Source organism: Embiotoca jacksoni, unplaced genomic scaffold (genome assembly GCF_022577435.1).
Source record: "Embiotoca jacksoni isolate LCO1_2020_lvr unplaced genomic scaffold, fEmbJac1.0.p SCAF_18, whole genome shotgun sequence".
NCBI classification, from domain to species: domain Eukaryota; kingdom Metazoa; phylum Chordata; class Actinopteri; family Embiotocidae; genus Embiotoca; species Embiotoca jacksoni.
Genome location: NW_027185318.1, coordinates 3,506,148 through 3,525,439, shown reverse-complemented (window position 1 = coordinate 3,525,439; position 19,292 = coordinate 3,506,148). Strand labels below are relative to the sequence as shown.

Genomic DNA, 19,292 nt, shown 5'->3' with positions numbered 1-19,292 from the left:
TTACTGAAAAGAAATCTGCATCAATTTTCATTTTCACATTGACTTTAAGGACAGTTTCCCATGTGAAAGTCCTGTGTTTGTTCTGTTGCTTCATCACATGACCTCTGTCACACAATCTCCTTCTTCAACCCTGGTCATACATGCGTCTATTCTTCACGCCTAGGCGAGGTAAAGTGTGACACTGACACGGTATCCCATATAGAAATAGTCATTACACATTACAGTCATTACACAACGAGCTGCCACTTTCCCTACGTTTGCTTTATAAATGTGGCTGATGTGTGTTTTCTGAGAAAACCTTTTAAAAACTCTCACATAGACGCTGAGGGCGATAAACTAATTTGAGGTTTAAAAAAACAAAACACTGTACCCCAAAAAAATAAACTGCAGCACTCGTGTGATTCAAGTCCAGTAAGCCTTGCTGCCTGATTGAATTCATGTTTACTTTAGTGTCTCCCACTTCTAGAAATAAGTCTAATCTCCCTGCCAGTCAATCTCAATGCAACATTTACTATTAAAAGGTATATTCCATTAGCCTCTGCCTACTTTATCTCTTTTAATAACATGTCAGATAGCTGAAAAAAAGATCTTGTAAGTTTACAGGGAAGCATGTTTACTGAGTAATCTGCGGCTCGGAGCAGGACACCTGCTGCAGCTCGCAGAAGCGAACATTATATTTACAAAAAACATCATGTTGGGCTTATTTGAAGAGTGTTTTAACATGCGAGAGATGTTAAAAACATCTCATTTATCTGTTTAATGGTTCAGGCTGAACCACCACCAACCGCATCAACCCATGAACTCCTGAATGTGCTGCACATGTGGGACCCCTTAATGTAGTTTAGAGTATCACTCGAGGCCTGAGTTATAACCTGCTCTCTGACTGCGGGACCACTTCCGCACAGTTTCCACTGCTTGCTCTTTATTTATCAAGCCAACAGCTTTAACAACTGGCAATGACAGAAGCCATGATAACTCACTCTCAGTGTTGTTTTTTCCCATTCTATATCACGGCAGCCCCCTCTTCCCCTGCAGCTTCTGGAGGTGATGAAATTTTATCTTAGACAAACACTCAGTTTCCTTTCAGAGTGCTGATGCTTCTGCTGCTGTGCTCCTTTCTGTCTGTGGATGGTGGTGAATATGAAACCAGTCTTTGTCTTATATATGAAGACAAAGTAAATGCATATTACTTCAAATGTGCTGTGCTGACGAGATATCATTCAGAAATAACATTTTGTGCATAACAAGTCTCTGGGAGGAAGTTACCTGCTGTAGCGAGTTTATCTGTCCACCATTTTTACCACCACTAGCGCTCCGGCGCCTAACCCCCTGTAAAGCCACGGCCTTTCATTTCTTCTGTCATTTCTGTTTAAACAAGTATATACAATACTTTATAGGCCTCCTGTTGCTGTTTTTTTCAAACTGGGCTTGGCTAACCAGCTTACACCTTTATATGGAGCTCCTACTTACAGGACCAGTGTGTAGGATATAGGGGGATGTATTGGCAGAAATGGAATATAATATTAATAATTGTGTTTTCACTAGTGTATAGTCAACTAAAACTAAGAAGTGTTTGGACTGTCATGTTCCTACAGAAGCCCAAACACTGGCTCCAGAGAAAACCTTCTGCGTTGTGCAGTCATTGTAGATTTTCATATACACATTTAGATGGGTGATGGTTTGAGGCGAAGGGTGTTCAATCGCTTACAATCTGCAACCTCACCGTTAGATGCCACTCAAACCTACAAAATGTTCCTTTAAAGCACAAACATCAGAGTGGTATCAGTCTTGCCATCTGAATCTCAGAAAGAAAGCAAATATTTCCCAAAATGCCAACGGCGGATTTGAGCACAGATTTCTCGAAGCTTGTTTCGTCCTGGTATTTCTCCCACTGGAAGCTTTTGTTCGTGAGTGAGTGAATGCTGTATGGTTAGCAGTGATTGCACCTCAAATTAAACAGAATAACAGAGTCATGTTTTCTCCTGACATGAAGAATGAAATTATCATTTAGCCTGTGGCTGCCACAGCCAACTCACACAGCGATGTCCAACACACTGCTGTATAAAGTTAAACAGCATCTGGAGATTTCGGCAATGACTGATTCATGAGATATTCAGACTAAAATAACTTCCAGTGGTCTGTTAGCACGTTGACTGGTTTCCGAACGAAATGAAACAATGCTCACGAGAACGGACTGGCAATGAAAACAGGATGACACCTGACAACCTTGGAGCAAAAATGTGTCTGGGACAAAAATATGTCAATGTAACAGGGAAGCATAAACAGGATTTGACATGTCCGAAATAAAAGAACTTGTTATCGTGCTAATCACCTTAGGAGAAGGTAAGCAGCTTGTTACTCATAGCTGAAACACTTCTTATTTACCAGTCATTTCAAATATAGTTTTTCTTCACAATAATACAGTTGGTGCAGGAACAAAACATCCACAGTTCGTCACAGCCAGTAAAATGACAGGAAGAAAATGTTTTGTCAAATATTTCTGTATCCTGTTTGGGGCAGCTGTCCAGGTGGTCCATCATCAGTCAAATCATATTACATCATCTCCCCCTTGTCAGGTTGTCCTCTTCTCTTCTTCTTTTTTGTTAGGGTTTTAGATTTTAAGACAAGTGTTCAGAAACATTCACAGGTTTGAGCAACATGAGTTAAATAGGAAATGATCTATACAAAATGAGTTAGTTAATGCGATTTACAGTGACACTGTGATTAACTTCTGTCTTCAGCAGAATTGTTGGTCTCTCAGTAGGCCTCTAACTAATGTTAATAAGATCCTTCAAAGTTAGGGGCGCTCTGGCTCTCCACCTTCCCCTTAAAGGCCCCACTGTGGAGGAAACCGAAGCCGCCCCAACAATGATGAATGGACATCATTAATGTTGTTCATCTGTTTACCTTTTTCTCTGCAATCTGGGAAAATGAGGGGTCAACCGCAAAAGGGAAATGTTAGTGAATTTTGCACTCCAGTTCCTGAGAGCCACCCATTTGGTCCCCACAACAATAAGAGACACCGCAGACTGCGAAGGATTTATTTATTCGACCAGCTGACCTTCCTTCAATCAAAAGGCCTTATCACAAAACCCAATTAAAGAGGAGGTATAGCTGACATTTTGCCCTCTATATTCCTGAATCAGGTGAACCAGTTTCAATATTTATGAGCAATATTTCTGTAAGTCTGCTTTGTCTTTGACCATAATGAGCCCATATATCTGTACAGTAAGGCAGGAAACAGTAGCCTATGTCTTTTTTTTTAAAGCTTGATTTCATTAAATCATTTAATGGAAAGTGTCCCTTCAGAATACATCTTTAAAAGAGTGAATATTAAATCTCAGTGGGAATGGCCCTTTTTCTTCTCCAGACACATTATTTGACACAGAACAAGGAGAAATGTGGTTAACACCATCGATAGCTGGTTTTAACAGAAAGCAACGAGGGTTTTTCCACCGTGTGACAGCAGAGCGATCCATCCCCCCTGGAGAAGCGCACGTTATCACTCAAACTAGGTTTGCTTGTCTTATCAGCATGTATTTATAGTGGAGGCAATCTGAGTGATCTTATTGGGCACTATCAGCTGGTGCTCCTTTAAAGACACAGATAGATCACTGAGGAGATGGCGAGACAGTTGTGAGAGTCTGTCTCTGTCCTACGGGCAAACAACGTCTGTGCGGCTGCTGCAGCTGGGAGGAGAAGCAATCATCTTTAGCTCTTTTATTAAAAATATCTTTAGAACAAAACATGTAACTCACTTGCACTCTATCATTATAACATTACATAACCATCTAAATGTGGATGTATCAATTTCACAATTTAAATTTCTTCTGGGGCAGCTTTGGTTCATCTGCCCTTGCAATACTGCAGCAATAGGATGGATAATTAGACAGTCAGAAAAAGAAGATTGATATTGCTGCCGAAACTTTCACTATCCAGACAATGGCAGTGCATTGAGAAAGCCGGAGCAAAGACTAAAACAAAAATAATTGTAGAGTCCAGTTCCCTGAATAATCACTTTGCCTTCATTCTGTACTCTTTCTGAATTTTGAAGAGCATCCATCATTGCCATGCAGAGATACAATTTGGAAAAAGACAACCGTGATATCGCCCAGCATAATTAGAGGAAATGCCTTTCATCATCTCTGACTGCAATGCACTCGTACTGATACTCTGGCAAAGCTGGTAATGGGGCAGGGGTGCTCAAGTGTCTGAGATGTTTAGGAAACGCCACACTCCTGAGTGTGGTGTGCTCAATAGCAGAAGGCATCGCAGCTATTCGGCACTGTCAAAGGAATGTGTGGAAGCCCACAAGGAATCCTTTCGTTGCAGAGTTTCTGCAAACACAGAAGTTCCTCACTGAGGAGTAAGTCTGTGTCAACAGAACTGGAATCTCCCTCTCTGTCTCTGCAAACTTGACTAAATGCTAAAGCCTCTGAGGAAATCCTCTGTGTGCACCCTGGAGCCCGAGCCAGCAATGAGTATACCATCCATGTCACCAGTGAAAAAGATCTCTAAATGTTTACCTTGCCTGAATAGCTCTCCAAGAATGTCCCAAGCACTCAGAAGATGTAAGTCTGTGTATATACTCTCTGCAATGTAAATCACCTGTGAGTGTATAGTCTGGAGCTCACAAATAAAGCATCAGCAGCGGAGTCACAGGCGCTATGATAACCTTTTACAGCATCACATAAATGAACATTATATGTTGCAACTTAAAGGGACTGTAAAGATCTCATCAGTGAGTTCAGGGAAGACAGAGCTGAGAGGAAGACAGGGAAGGGGAGGAGATTTAAATAGGCAGCTTGTGAAAAGGTAGTGTGTGGCAATTAGACGCAAGTGTTTCTTTCTCCTCCCGACTGGAGCTCAGAGCAGGACTGAAAACTGAAACTGACCGTGCAACTTTACCCATGTTTGTGGAGCAGATCCAGCAATTGAAGATTTTGGACTGAACCGACTGCTTTTGGGGGTTTTTTCTTTTACTTTGTGCACTGAATTTCCAAAACTGGCTGCCAATATCTTTGGAAGCAGCGTGCTTTGATTTTACAAGAGTTTAAGTGTGAATACTTAAAGATTCTTTCGTTTTTGATAGCATTACTTTATTGCCTCACCACTTCGCCTCTGGGGCCCTACTCATTAGTAAGCACAATCCACTTCATCAGGTTACACGCGGCAGCGGAGCTACGTGACTCCACTCATTCGCAGCTAAAGCGGGAGCAGATGACTTGGAAATTCCCGGTCAGCATCACTTTTTTTTCTTTTTTGAGTAGTTTGGGAACTTTTGTTGGATTTTGTTTTTGGATTTTGGTGCACATCGGGAGCCATCCTCTCCTCTTTGCGCGCAGACATCGCGAAATGAAACTCGGCTGTGTCATCGAGACTGTGGTGGCGCTTTATCTGCTGTTCTCACCTGCACAGGTAAGAGGTCACACACGAGTGAAGCTTTAGGTACAGAAGCAGTTGAAGGGGATTTTGTGTGTGTGTGTGTGTGTGTGGATTCTGTGCAAAATGATTTGATTTTCACACGGTCTGCTATGTGTCTACTATTGAAACAGCAAAGCAGTTAATAATTCACATTTTGACAGAATATTAAATGATGTGCCCACTGTTGGATCAGTATAGCGTCAGTCCAACAGGTTTACAGGACATGGTTGCTTCATCAGAACCCTGTGGGACCTGTGGTGACACTCCATTGTGCTTGAACACCTTCGTAGCACTTGGAATGAGCGCCATCCAGCACAGTTCATTCATAAGATGGAACGTGACAAACTGCATCACTCTCCCTGTGGAGCACATGATGCGAACTGACTCACTGTTATATTTGGCGAAGCTACTAAGCTTATAATTACAGCCACATCATAGTTTCACAGACATGGACTGGTTGCACTCTTGAATCTTTATTTTTTTCCAGTTAAGATTTCCATCAAGGACGCACTCTGATTACCATGTTGGTGAGACTTTCTCTAAATGGGGAATCTTCAATAAACATTTGAATGCTCATGTCTGTTATTTTCCAATTTTGCCGTAATTGATGGTGAGCTGCCTTGTCTGACAGATTGAATGTATTGACAGTTCTGTGGGATAAAACTGAATAATTATTATCTGCACCTGCAGCTTTTTCTTTAAGCTGCATGTTTAATGGATGCAGGCAGCGTCAAGAATAACTGATGAAGATGGACCAGTGTATGTGTGTAGGAATCAATTGAAACTTAATTTCAGGCCAGTCAGGCGACAGTGGAGCAGTACAACGCTGGTCTGTTCTTTGCTGCTTGGCATTGCCTTTACTCTCTTAATGAAAATCTGCCAGAACAGGACAAAGTTGAAACTGGAGTGAGGACTCATTCAAAAGGCCTGTGTTGTGCCAGAAATACTTGTAAGAGGATGTGTTATTGGACAGCAGGAATTGTGCTACCTAATGCTCCTGCTCATGAACCTATTCAGTCTCTGATTTCCCCCCAAGTTGGCTGGCAGATGTCTCTGATAGCTCTCATGTTTAATGCAAAATCAGGCCATTCCCTCATCCATTCACTGCCACGGTCACACTTCATACACTGCTGCTGCCTGTTGAATCAAGTAACACCCCTTCACCAGGCTGCAGGCCAATAGAAGTATTGCATGCCGACTCAGCCGGGCTCTGAAAGTTGAAAAAAGCTCCTTGTCCCACCAGTTTCTCAAACCGGAGACCTTGCAGCTGTTGCTAAGTTGAGAGTGAGTGGGAGAGGCATGGGATCACCGCATTTCCTCTAATCCTCATAATCAGCTCATGGCCTGCTTAGTCAAAACAGGAGTGACAAAATCCAGGGCCCTCAACATGTCGCAGGTTAAATGCCCCCTGCTGCCCTGAAGACGGATGGCAAATGTAAACAGCACAGTTCTGATGTTCAACATCCAATCTGTCAGATCGCATACAGTCTGAGGATCTGAGGTCTGGATCCTTCTTTAACCCCACAGTTGCCAATAACTATTGAAGGTCAGTTGTAGATTTATTCTCCTTTTCTGCTTCAAGCAACTTAGCCAAAACTAAAACCTTACATAATTACTGACAACTCTCAAACAAGCTGCTGTTTGCTAGTCTTCTGGTAGGTGTTTGTCCTGCTCGCTCCCACAATAAACCCTCACAGTCGGTTACCACAGTGGAAAACACAGATGTTGCCCATGTGGCTGGGTATTTTTAAACGTAGTATTTTCCACATATAAAAAGGTGCACCTTGCTGATAATGATTATTCCTCCTAAGTTTCACAGCTGGAGCTGCCGTCAGCCGCCTCGTGACTCATACAGTCATTCATGTCTGCTATGAAACATGGAGCGGCCAGAGGGTGGAGTTAACATCAACTGTTTAATGAATCTGCTGTACAAAGGATTGACAGCATAGTGCAGTGTGTGTGTGTGTGTGTGTGTGTGTGTGTGTGTGTGTGTGTGTGTGTGTGTGTGATACAGCAGTGTCTTCCTACAGTATGTCCCACCATCGCTGGTTTAGAAGCCAGAAGAGCAAGAATGACCAAGTTAGGATAAATAAGAAAAACAAAACAAATTCACAGAAGTCTTACTTCTGCTAATTGTCTCACACTTGGTTATCAAAGTGGAAAACACAGATGTTGCCCATGTGGCTGGGTATTTTTAAACGTAGTATTTTCCACATATAAAAAGGTGCACCTTGCTGATAATGATTATTCCTCCTAAGTTTCACAGCTGGAGCTGCCGTCAGCCGCCTCGTGACTCATACAGTCATTCATGTCTGCTATGAAACATGGAGCAGCCAAGAGAGGGTAGAGTTAACATCAACTGTTTAATGAATCTGTTGTACAAGGGAATGACAGCATAGTGCAGTGTGTGTGTGTGTGTGTGTGTGTGTGTGTGTGTGTGTGTGTGTGTGTGTGAGATACAGCAGTGTCTTCCTACAGTATGTCCCACCATCGTTGTTCCATATCTACTGTAGGTAGTTCATTGGAAGTAGAACCAGGATGTGTTTTCCTCAATGTCGTAGAGTACGTTTAGAAGCCAGAAGAGCAAGAATGACCAAGTTAGGATAAATAAGAAAAACAAAACAAATTCACAGAAGTCTTACTTCTGCTAATTGTCTCACTACCCCTCAGATCCCACCAAGCCAAACGTGGCACAAAGAGAAGGTTTGTGGGGAGCAATGCTCAGAGGTAGTCAAACAATAATAATTAAAAAAAAAAAAAGGTAGAAATAATGTTGGAGAAAAGATCACATGTTGTGATTTGAGGAAATGACTACAGCTGCATATACAAATGATGCACCACTGTTGAAAGGGTTGAGTATCACACCCGTATATGTTCGTAAAATGTTTCATTGAACCAGTAATGCTAACTCCAATTTTTGGAGTCATCATAAATCAATAGCAGCTGATTACAATGCATATAATCCTGAATCCCAACTCGGATGCATTGTGCTCTGATTTGTTCTTTTGAAATTGGCCTCTCATTTATTGGCACTATGTCTCTTGTCTGCTGCTGGAAGCACCTGGACTTCCCTTCTGAACAATAGTGGACTCTTGGTCAACCAAAGCTGTCTAATGGACAATATAATACATCCACCAGGTATTTCCACATGTTCCTTGACACTATCCATTCTCCTATTCACTGTATTATTAGCACTTATGTTGCATAATAACCACACACTTTATGTGCAGTGTATGTGTTTGTGTTTTAGCAGCGTGAGTATCACTGTTCACATCCCATCTACACTGCCCTCTGCACATTCGAAGAACTTTGCCAAAGTCTACAGTACCTGTTGCTTCCTGCCCATTTGGCAACTTTGTCCAAGTTGTATCAAAACCACAGGCACGCTCTCTGTACAGAGTTTCTCCTTTACTCTCAGGGATTGTTCGTGTGAAAATGCTATTGTGTGGTTGTGTTGATCTTGCATCAACACAACCAACGCTGACTGGCATTAGTCATCTTTCACAGAAAACTCGTTCATGAGATGAAGACGTGCGCAATTGCACAAGTCCTAAGTTGTCAAAAAAAATTCTGTTTACATTCTAAAAATTTGCAAATAATTGTCATCTATTAAATTACTTGTTTCTGTTTTTAAATACAGCAATTGAATTGGACAGCTCGATGGAATTTAGATATGGGAAAACCTAACTCATTTGACTTTTGCCAATTTGACTCATCACTAAACCAGTAAAGCATGTTCCTTATGTCTCCAAACAAAAAAATAAGACAGTGAGCCTTGACTTCTGTTCCTGTGACTGAGGACACAACATTACACAGGTGTTTCCTTTGCATCACCAGCAGCAAAACAACACTTGACACTGAACATCTGTGTCACACACGTGTCTGTGTTCATGTTTTGTTTTTCATTCATGTTCATATTTAGCCAAGTCTTGACATCACATTTCCAGTTGTTGTAATGGGGTTTCATAAACAGTAAACATCAGGTGCTCCTGTCCACATGTAAGCTGGTTATCAACAGTCAGACATTAATAAATGGTGGCCTTTGCTCTGCTACACACATTGCACATATTTCTTGTTCAGATGTGCGCATGTGAGGCCGTGTAGTATGCTGACCTGCTGACTGACTGATAGGGCTCCTATTTGCGTTGTTATGGGATTTCTCTCGTTGTTATGTCCCGGCCCAGGGGAGAGTCGCAATCGCAATCAGGAAATATGGATTTCTCCTTCCTCCTGCGGAGGAGGAGGAGGAGCGGTGGTGCTCGGGGCAGCCGTCTACTCGGTGAGCTTTAATCTCCCATCTGGATGTAATTTACTGTGGTTTACAGAACAGCGTTTACTGTAATAGAGACCACAATTACCACCGGTCAGTCTTATCTCAAGACTTGTGTTGTGTGTGTGTGTGTGTGTGTGTGTGTGTGTGTGTGTGTGTTAGCATATGGGGTGCACAGTTTACACAGTGTTTGTGTGTGTATCTTTAGGGAAACATTTGTGCATGCATTAATGGATTTATACTGAAGAAATAGTATTTATCTAAATCATAATTTATATGGACCTTTACCTCTCCCCTGTCACTTGACCCTGTTTTAGTGTTTTGTTTTTTAAACTACACAACTATGTCAAGAAAACATGTTTGTTTTTAATGTGACTAAACTCACTGTAGAAGATAAAATAGTCCTATTAAAGGATATAATTATATTTATCTTGGGGGAAAAAAGACTCTGAGATTGTTTTTATATCTATATTTTGAAAAATAAGCCTTGTTAAGAACTGGATGAAACAAGTAGTACCAATCTTCGATTATCTTGCAATAAAATGTTTGAGTTTGTCAAACTTTATGGTTTATTTGAAATACACTGTATTTATTTCAAAATCACACCGTAACGCATGTTTATTTATGCTCCTTTATGGCTTTGAATCTGCATGAGCTATCAGTGTGTCAGTTTCTGAATGTATGGATTAACTCTGGATTTCAAAGGCTCCATTGAGCCAGACGACTTGAGAAACCATTGTGGCACATTTACCATATGCTCTGATGAAGTTTGTGTGCGTTTCGGCGGCAGCCTGTGATCACAAGCCCTGACCTGACCACCCTGGAGACCCAGCTGGATACCGTCAGTCCTGTAATGGCACCGCTGTCATTGTAGGTTCACCTGCCTCGTGTATACAAAACAGAACCCGTCTTTCTTTTGTAGTGGTGGAGAATAGATACAGCGACCTTCAGGCCCCACGAGACGCCTAAGAATTAATGTCGTGGTCATGGTGTTGATGATGTGGAATCTGGCTTGCAATGAGGGATGGATGAAGATCAGTGATGCTGTTTCTCACTTGTCGAGCTGTCTCTGTGTTTGTATTCACTTGTTCTGCTTTAGTGCTTTCTCCCCTGTGTGGTCTCGTGCACAGAGTCAAGCTTCAGTCAGACCAAATCCAGGACACAATCCTCTCTTTGCCCTATTTATGCTCCTTCAGAAACACTGAACTCAGTTCAAGAGCTCTGTTCACAGAGATGACCAAAACCACAAGTCATCATCACATTCATGGACTGTTTATCCACACGACCACTCTCTGAGTGCAGCTAAGTTTGAAAGATGATGATGCTGAATTGGGACCACAGGGTCATCGTCTCCCAAAGTCTAGAGAACTGAAAAGGGGATTTTCCAAAACTCTGCCAGTCCACTTTTCCTTAAAAATAAACCAAACACACAACACTATTAATATTCACTAATCTAATTCTCTCGGAGTTTGATATGTCAGCCATGTGACCCAAAATGACAGATGTGATTAATGTGCAACTACTGTAGTTTGTCAGGATGGTCAGAGATTAAGATGCCTGGTTAGAGGACTACAATACACAACTACAGCTGGATAACATATGCCTGCTGATTATAATTACTTGTTTGTCGTTTACATTTTTCACTGTTATTCGTAAAGAGCTGAAAAAAAAATCCACAACTATATACATCCTCCCTCTCTTGCTGAAGAGATCACTGAATCCACATTGAAACTAAATATGGTTGCAGTTCTTGCTGAACGTTGTGTTGAAAGCAGCTTTTTTTTTAGCTAAAATGTGACGACTGGTAGCTGCAGGGTGCTGCAGGCTGTGATGCGTAAAGATTATATTGGTGAAAATACAAGTATGTTGTGAAAAACAAAGTGCATGAAATCACATATCCATCATTGGGAAATGTCAACACTATATTTATGAAAATGATTGTTCTGGTTATTATTGAATTATTATTATTATTAAATTTTAGGTTTTTTTTACAGCTGTGAAAATGAAGGTCTTTAATAGAGATGAATGGGCCTCTGCAGAAATCTTTCATTTCAAATTGCTGGGAAACAAAACATGCCTCACCCTTTACTGTCATTGTTTTGAAATTCATTGGAGAAGAAAAACTCAAAATGGTAAAGAAACCTCTGCATTTCATTTGGAGTTGCTCCAGCTCAAAGCCTCCTCTGTTTCCCTGTAAAGAAATACTGGGATATGCTGGCTGATGTTCATATCTTTTTTGGGCAAATATCCATGGTACCTGCTGTTGAATTACCCGTCACCTCCTCCCCCACTTGACCCTCAAAGTTGAAAGTTTTTCTGGCGAATATGCTGGGTCCCCATCATGTTTTAGTTTAGCTCCCTGCTCATGCTGCCCTTCCTCTCACAGATGGAAGAAGCAAGGAGGTTAAAGATGACGCAGTTCAGCTGTGTAGGACTGGAGAGTAATGAGGCTCAGGGCCTCTGTGGCCTGGAGGAAGGAGCCCAGGGACACAGCAGGTCCTCTTATCTGACCCAGAGTACAACACAAACTCTTATCCAGCAGAAGACTTGGTTTTTGGAGTCGCTTTGCAGTCAAGCACCTGGTATCCTAAATATTGTTTCTGTATAAAGTACAGACATTTTAATCTAGTCACTTGTCCTGCTAACTGCCCCTCAATCTGAAAACCAATCTGGTTTGCAGAGAGGCACACTGTGTTGTATACCACGATGTCTTTAAGAACCAGATGTCCAAAATCATTTGCACAACAGTGAGACCAGAGAAGGGTGGGTTACGGATCCACCCTGTTAGTTATGCGATGAGAAAAGCTTCTCTACAGAAGTACTCTGGCACATAGAGAGCACAGAAAATATTAAATCAATATGGAAGTCATGAATTCAAATAAAATCCCAATTGTCAGTTCAGTTTAAAATAAATATTTCCATGCTCTCCCCAATTTGACAGAACAATTTCATACCACAGTTGAAAACACTGAAAACGTAAAGTGATTGTTGTTGAAAGAATACTTTTTTCGTTTTCAAAATAAAAGATTCAATAGTTTATTAAAAAAGCCTGCAGAATATTAGATGACAGTGATTGTTAATTTCAGGTCTTTGATTCTGCAGCACAACATTGCACATACTGTTAATCAATGAAACATCTGTGAGTTTTTGCATAATACCAAATTTTCAGACTGAAATTGGAGAGTCTCTGAAATTGTGATTAAATCCAGCGACAGTTAATCTGCAGTTTATTCCACCATAAGCAATCATCTTTTAAAGGAAATAAAAACTGCACATCAAACAAAACTGGAAGAAGGGATTTTTTTTTTTTTGCTTGTTTGTGGTGGTAAACGGGCATTTTTTTATGTTGTCATGTTTTTACAGCAGCTTTTGTCATTTGCAAAAAGCAAATGTTGTGCATACAAGGGGAAATCATGATGCAAAGGAAACCGAGTAGAGGTATTATGTTATTAACCAAAGAATTTATAGTCTGGTCAAGGACAGTTTATTTATATTGCTCTTAATCACATTTAGTCTCAAAGGTTTAAACACCCACATTATGAAAACAATAAATGAAAATGACACATGGGAATGTTAAAGCCTCGCTGAGGGCAAGAAAAACTCCCTGAAAAAGATCGTCAGGCAATAAAGTGCAAGTAACTTTGAGGACTACTCGCATAGTGATCCTGCTTCTGGGATTTGTTTGTCAAGTTTATACACATTTATCAATGTAAATCACCCCACACACAAACTCACACCCTTTCCACAAGAGCCAAATTACCTCCAGTCACCATTAATCACACAGTTAACACTGTTGGAGCACAAGGAAGAGGGAATGACTACGTGAGAATCCTCACGAAGCCTCATATAATCTTGCAACTTCTTTTGGGAAGCTCACTTCTCTGTTCTCAACCATAAGTGGTGCCAAAGATGTTTCCTTGTCATGTCAAGGCTTAACCCATGACCAAGTTCAGAAAATCCTCCCCACCTCACCACATTCTGGAAGGCGAGTGAGACCAGAGCCAAAAAGCCCTTGTGATGTGGCGCAGCCTCTCCTCGGCCGCATCAACACCCGTGGACGAGAAAAGAGAGAGCAGATTTTAGGCCAATTAACACAGGAAAAGGACTTATTTTATCAGCTTGGCATTGCTACAGAGGATACTAAATAATCAATGCCCCAGAGAGTGGAAGTGACTTTTAACAATAACTTAAACTGAACTGTGGCTTTCCCATGCTGTGCATAAAGAATATTGTGCAAGTGGAGTCTATATCCTGCTGTGTTTTTGTGCGGCTGACACAGTTCAACGGCCGCCACTCTATAGAAGAACTCTGCTGTCAGAGGAACAGCTGTACATTTTGGCTGGATGACCAGCCACTTTGGAAAAGGGGGGATGCCTCAGCAGTTGCCCTAGCATAGGGAGGACCGGGCCGAAGTGGTTGACTGGAAGCTCTTGTGCAGTCATGACTTTTTGTAAAGTCTGTCATACAGTACGTACTGCAGCAGAGAAGACAGTTCTGCCTGAGAGTAATCGCAGTAACACTCCTGAAATGTAGGAAATGAGTGTGAATGCATCATCATCATCATCAAATCAGGACATTCCTCTTAAATCACGTTGTTTGGAGAAAAAAAACAAAAACACTGAGTGTAACAGAGTGCTGACAGACGCTGTCCTCATCCTCAAACTAATTTTGGCACATAACAGGAAAAGGATGCATTTCAGCAACAGGCAGATGGTGTAAAAACCAACAGCCTTTCCTGCCATCGTTTTGAGAAAATCCTTGTCAATCTCTTTGCTGTTGCATAACAGCTTTTGATCAGGCATGATTTGTCTCCCTATCAGTGTGTACGTAGACAGCGTTACGTTATAAATATGACCAGGCATGTGTCACAGAACAACTGAAATATTACACCGTTGATGGGGAGCGATTGCGGAAGCAGATTGTCTGCCGCCTGTCCTGCGCTTCTGCTGGAGGGCATTTTATCAAACATAGATTTCCCTTCCTGAGATGGAGTCACCCAGAGGTTTTGTGTTTTCCCAGGCGAATGAGAAATTCACTCTGTTTATCATGGGATGATGGGAAAAAATCAAGACGGAGGGGGAAACCATCAATGGGAAAATAAATAGAGAGCTGAATCTTACACCACAGGAAACAGGTTTTTGAACCTAAACAGTTGGGCACGCAGAGGAACGTGATGTATATGAGAGACTGGATCTGCTGCTTGTCTGAAAGACTTGTCCACTGCAGGGTGGAATAAAAAAAAAAAAAAGGTGTGATCATCCACTTTTGTTTCACTGTAGTTCCAGCTGTCACCAGCAGAGGACAGAAATACCCAAACTTTCAGTATTTAGCTGCAGGCATGCTGGCCTTCTCTGAATGCAAATTTGTAAGTAACATGTTTAAGCTTGACATGTGGGGTTAAGGGAAGTAAAAGATGTGAAGGGAAAAAAACTACTTAAAAAAATGTTTTGCCATTAAAACTCTCTCATTCTCGTTCCTCTAAGTTTGAATGCTCAACTAAATAAATACAGTTTATAGCTCGCCATTACTTATAGTCATGAATGAAAATTTTTGTCCACTTTTTTTTCTGTTTTTCAGAGTCTACCCTTGTCAAGCATAAACAGTACGATGGAAGGTAAGAAACCTTTGCTCGTTTTATTTTGGAAATCTTCTATAAGTGCTTGGGATGTTACTTTTTAGAACAATATAAATAGGATTTACTTTTTAAAAACAGGAGTTCAAGCTGTTTTGTCGCACTGCATTTTTACAGTATTTGTGGTAAAAAGAGATTCTGGTGGTTGCCAGTTCAGACAAAACACCTTTAACAGTAATTTATACTGTGTCATGCACTGTTCAGAAATATCAATCACCAAGCTCTCTAATCTTACATGGGAGCCAGGCAATGAATTTAATATGGATTTAAAGAGCAGCAGGGCATGTCAGGACTAGAAAGGGCTTCTTAACTGCTGACCTTCTCCCCTCATATCCTCTTCCTCTCTCACACCACTATAAATTACTGCTGCTAAAAGGGAAATAAACTGAATGAAAGACTTGTAGAACTTGCAGCCAGGATCAGGGCGACGTGGAAAAGAAAAGGCCAGAAAAGCAGGAGACGTTACAGTCAACTCAAGGAGCAGTAACTGGCCAGTGAACTGTTCCTTTGCGCTGTACAACATTACAGTCCGTGGCATCATCTCCCTTCCATAGATGCTTCCCCAGTCTCCTCCCAGCCTGTCTGCTTTTATAAACAGCTGTTGTGGTGTCGGGCTCCATTTGGTGACCCCTGGAGGTCACTGCAGTCCCAGAGTTGCCTGCGGGGCAACTGAGCTCCAGCTCCAGCAGGGTTCTGTTCATGGCCATGTTTCCAATGTTTGTTTTCTTTTCCTTCTGTGTTTGGCCAAAGTCGTCCCTGTTCCTCCCCCACAGTCCTCCACAGCAACTGGGACACTTTCACACATGTACTCCCACAGGAAAGCATATACTGTACATTATACAAATGTTTTTTTTCTTTAAAATGAAAACAGGATACACACTGGCATATCGCAACTGGCTTTAGGTTTCTTTGCACACGGTAGAGAGCGCGCCATTGTTGGACTATTGAGGCCATTATTGATACTGTTTGTGTACAGTCGGGGAAATGGCAGTTTCTCAAGCACATTTATAGTAGATTGTCTTTTCTAACGGGTCTAATTAAACATCACAAACGCCTTTTTAAAATGTGCTCTGTACTGTGACCACAAAATAGAAAGACTGACAAAATATGCTGCTCCTACTGTCATTTGCAGTGTTGATGTTTCAAGAGGTGTGGGGTCGCAGCTTCTGCCGGACCATCGAGAAGCTGGTGGAGGTGGTGCAGGAATACCCGACAGAGGTGGAGCACATCTACAGCCCCTCCTGCGTGCCCCTGGTGAGGTGTGCTGGTTGCTGTGGAGACGAGAACCTGGAGTGCCATCCCACTCACACCACCAATGTCACCATGCAGGTAAGATGCGCGCACAGCTGTAACTGTTTATGTGATCCGGTGCTGTATATGCAATATAAATGCTTCTTTTGATCATTTTAACACATTTTATTCTCCAGCTGTTGAAAATCAGGCCATCAGAGCCCGATCAAGAATATGTTGAGATGACATTTGTGGAGCATCAGACATGTGAATGTAGGTAAGAAAACAAGTCATAATTTGTGACATGAAACATTGATAAGTATGAGTATGCAAATATCAACCAAGCCTCCTAGAATTTCCATGTTTCCCCGAGAATACATACATGTTGTTTTTAATAAATGTGTCAACCATGTCTCTAAATATTCACACTGAATATGTATGTACAACATATTTAATTTGTTTTCCTACAATACCTGCTCCGATTGTATCTGTTTATAGCAACTGAAGTGCGATTAATGTTTAGGAAAGATTGTGCTCTTGGTCAAATATTGAAAATTCAAACATGACCTGAAGCATTAGTTGGGACATGTTGAGCATTAAGTCAAAACCACAGTTGTTTCCTAATTTTCTTTCGCTATAAAAAATATTGCCAGTGAAAATAATCTGTCAGTTTGTAGTCCCTCCAATCATAATTGATAAAAACAAATGAAAAGGATATAAATGTAATTTCTGGGAGACTGGGTTGGCAACAACTTACAGTGACTTTTGAATAAAGTTGCACCTGGGTTTATTTTCTAATTTGTTGAAACCTTATTCCTCAGAATCAGGAAACCTGTTGTGAAGGTTGAAAGGTAAGAGCACGATGTCGTAGTATTACTTTTGAAATTGTTGAAAACATTTTTAGAACAATATTGTCTCAGAGAATGGAGGCGTGTTGTTATATAATATATGTGTGTATATATTGTGCTTTTTGTGCAGAAAAAAGCAAAGAGGAAGAGGAAGGAAGAGAAAGGAGAGACAAAAATCGAAAGACTGTGACAGGTAAGGACACAGTTGTGGGTGAAAACATTCACATTCGCATCAACTATCATTTACTGGCATTAAAGATGTTGGTTTTTTTTGTGTTTTTTTTCTTGTGGTGCCTCAGGTGTCAGATCCCTCGCAGGTAACTGCAGTAGCAGACCCAATCCCCTGCTGCAGAGAGGCTCACTATTTATTTCCAGCCCAGTGACAGCAGAGTGTCTTTCACTCATCTATCAATACTGTGTCTGTGGCCAGAGACTCAAACAGCTGGGTTGATTTGTTGACATGCTCTCCTGCTGATGGGCAGGGCGTTTGTAAGGTTCAACAGGAAGTGTGTTTTAACTGGTGGAAACACTGCAGTTACACACTCGACACAATGGACGTCTCTGGGAGCCAGTGCAATGTAGAACCAAACTGACTGATGTCTTCTTTTTATACTAAGTATTACTGTATCAGTTATTTTAATTTGTCAAATTCTTTGGTATTTAAAGGTGGTTACACTTGTTTAAAAAAAAAAAAAAATCTATATTTATTGATACAGCTGAATATAGTTGGACCAGCAACCTTTTCAAAAGTTTGTCATCCATTGTTGAAACATTATCCAAGAACACCTTGACTTGTCATGAGGGCACATGTTCTGAATGTACAGCTACTTTGTACATGCAACAATGAAATGTCTCCCTCTAGTGTTTATTGAAACGGCTCTATTTTAATATATGTTTAAGACTTGGGACAGTATTGTTGATCACAATCAATAAGATCAGCAGCATATTGAAATCTTCTACCTATCATTTATGAGCATAGCAATCCCTGAATCCCTTGGTCTGTGTAAACCCTCTCGCCTCCTTAACATCATGGGACATGTCATGAGTTTTACTGTTTAGTCAGACCCAAATATGAACAACGGTTATGAAAAAACAAAAATATTGTGTATAAATAGATAACTATCAAATTTTCAAAATTAGAAACTGTTGAACAAAACCTTTGTTAAATGGAAACTGATCCTTGCTGAATCTTCTGTGAAAAAATAAGCAGGTTAAAATGCAAATGCTCCTAATGAGTGTCTGCGTAGGCTGTAGGCCTCTGAAGTGACGGGTCCAATAGGAGCTGCCAGATTCATTTCATAAAGAAGCAATACACTCAAGCAGTACATGCAGGTTATTTTTTGAATGTGATTACAAGGTTCTCAGATATATAAAAAGTATTTCTGTGCTCTGTGCAGTGAAACAGCACATATTTGTGTTCACTCTGCTGACACAAGACTCCCACAATGCCACACCACAGGTGACTTCCTCTGTCTGTTTTTGGAAACACCGTAGTATTGAAGGGACCAGTTGAGGTAGTTATGTAAAAGGATGTTCTTTTTGTATTTTTTTTTTCATGTACTACACAAAGAAAATCTATGAAAATGTAAAAAGCAACATTTTGACTGTTAGTGTTTTTATTTCATTTGAATATTTATTTTGTAATAAAAATTGCTATGGTTGTCAGATTGTCTTTTGTGATTTATTTTGTTGAATACAGTCATAATTTTAAATGAATTACTGTCATTATCATTGAAAACTTTCACAAACAACAGCCCACAATATAACATTGATGTTTGTGTTATAAAATTTCACACATAGTATAATTTAAAAAGATGTTATTCAGAAGCCTGGAGGGGGTTGCACACAATGCAAAAACAAGGACTCTATTGTAAAAACATCATCTGGA

The 19,292-nt window shown here is 40.8% G+C and overlaps 1 protein-coding gene across 2 annotated transcripts; it reads left to right on the top strand.

Annotated features, from left to right (window-relative positions):
• Window positions 1-4,954: 4,954 nt before the first annotated feature.
• On the top strand, window positions 4,955-19,009 carry pgfb (placental growth factor b). 2 transcript variants are annotated; one of them, XM_069152166.1, is made up of 7 exons: window positions 4,955-5,418; window positions 15,272-15,308; window positions 16,459-16,655; window positions 16,754-16,833; window positions 17,378-17,407; window positions 17,535-17,597; window positions 17,704-19,009. In XM_069152166.1, the coding sequence occupies exons 1-7, from the start codon at window positions 5,221-5,223 to the stop codon at window positions 17,723-17,725; spliced, it is 627 nt and encodes a 208-aa protein (XP_069008267.1). In that variant the 5' UTR covers window positions 4,955-5,220; the 3' UTR covers window positions 17,726-19,009. The 2 variants fall into 2 exon arrangements, with proteins under 2 accessions (XP_069008267.1, XP_069008268.1); XM_069152167.1 differs by lacking the exon at window positions 17,704-19,009 and having other exon boundaries at window positions 16,754-16,829; window positions 17,535-17,583.
• The last annotated feature ends 283 nt before the right edge of the window (window positions 19,010-19,292 follow it).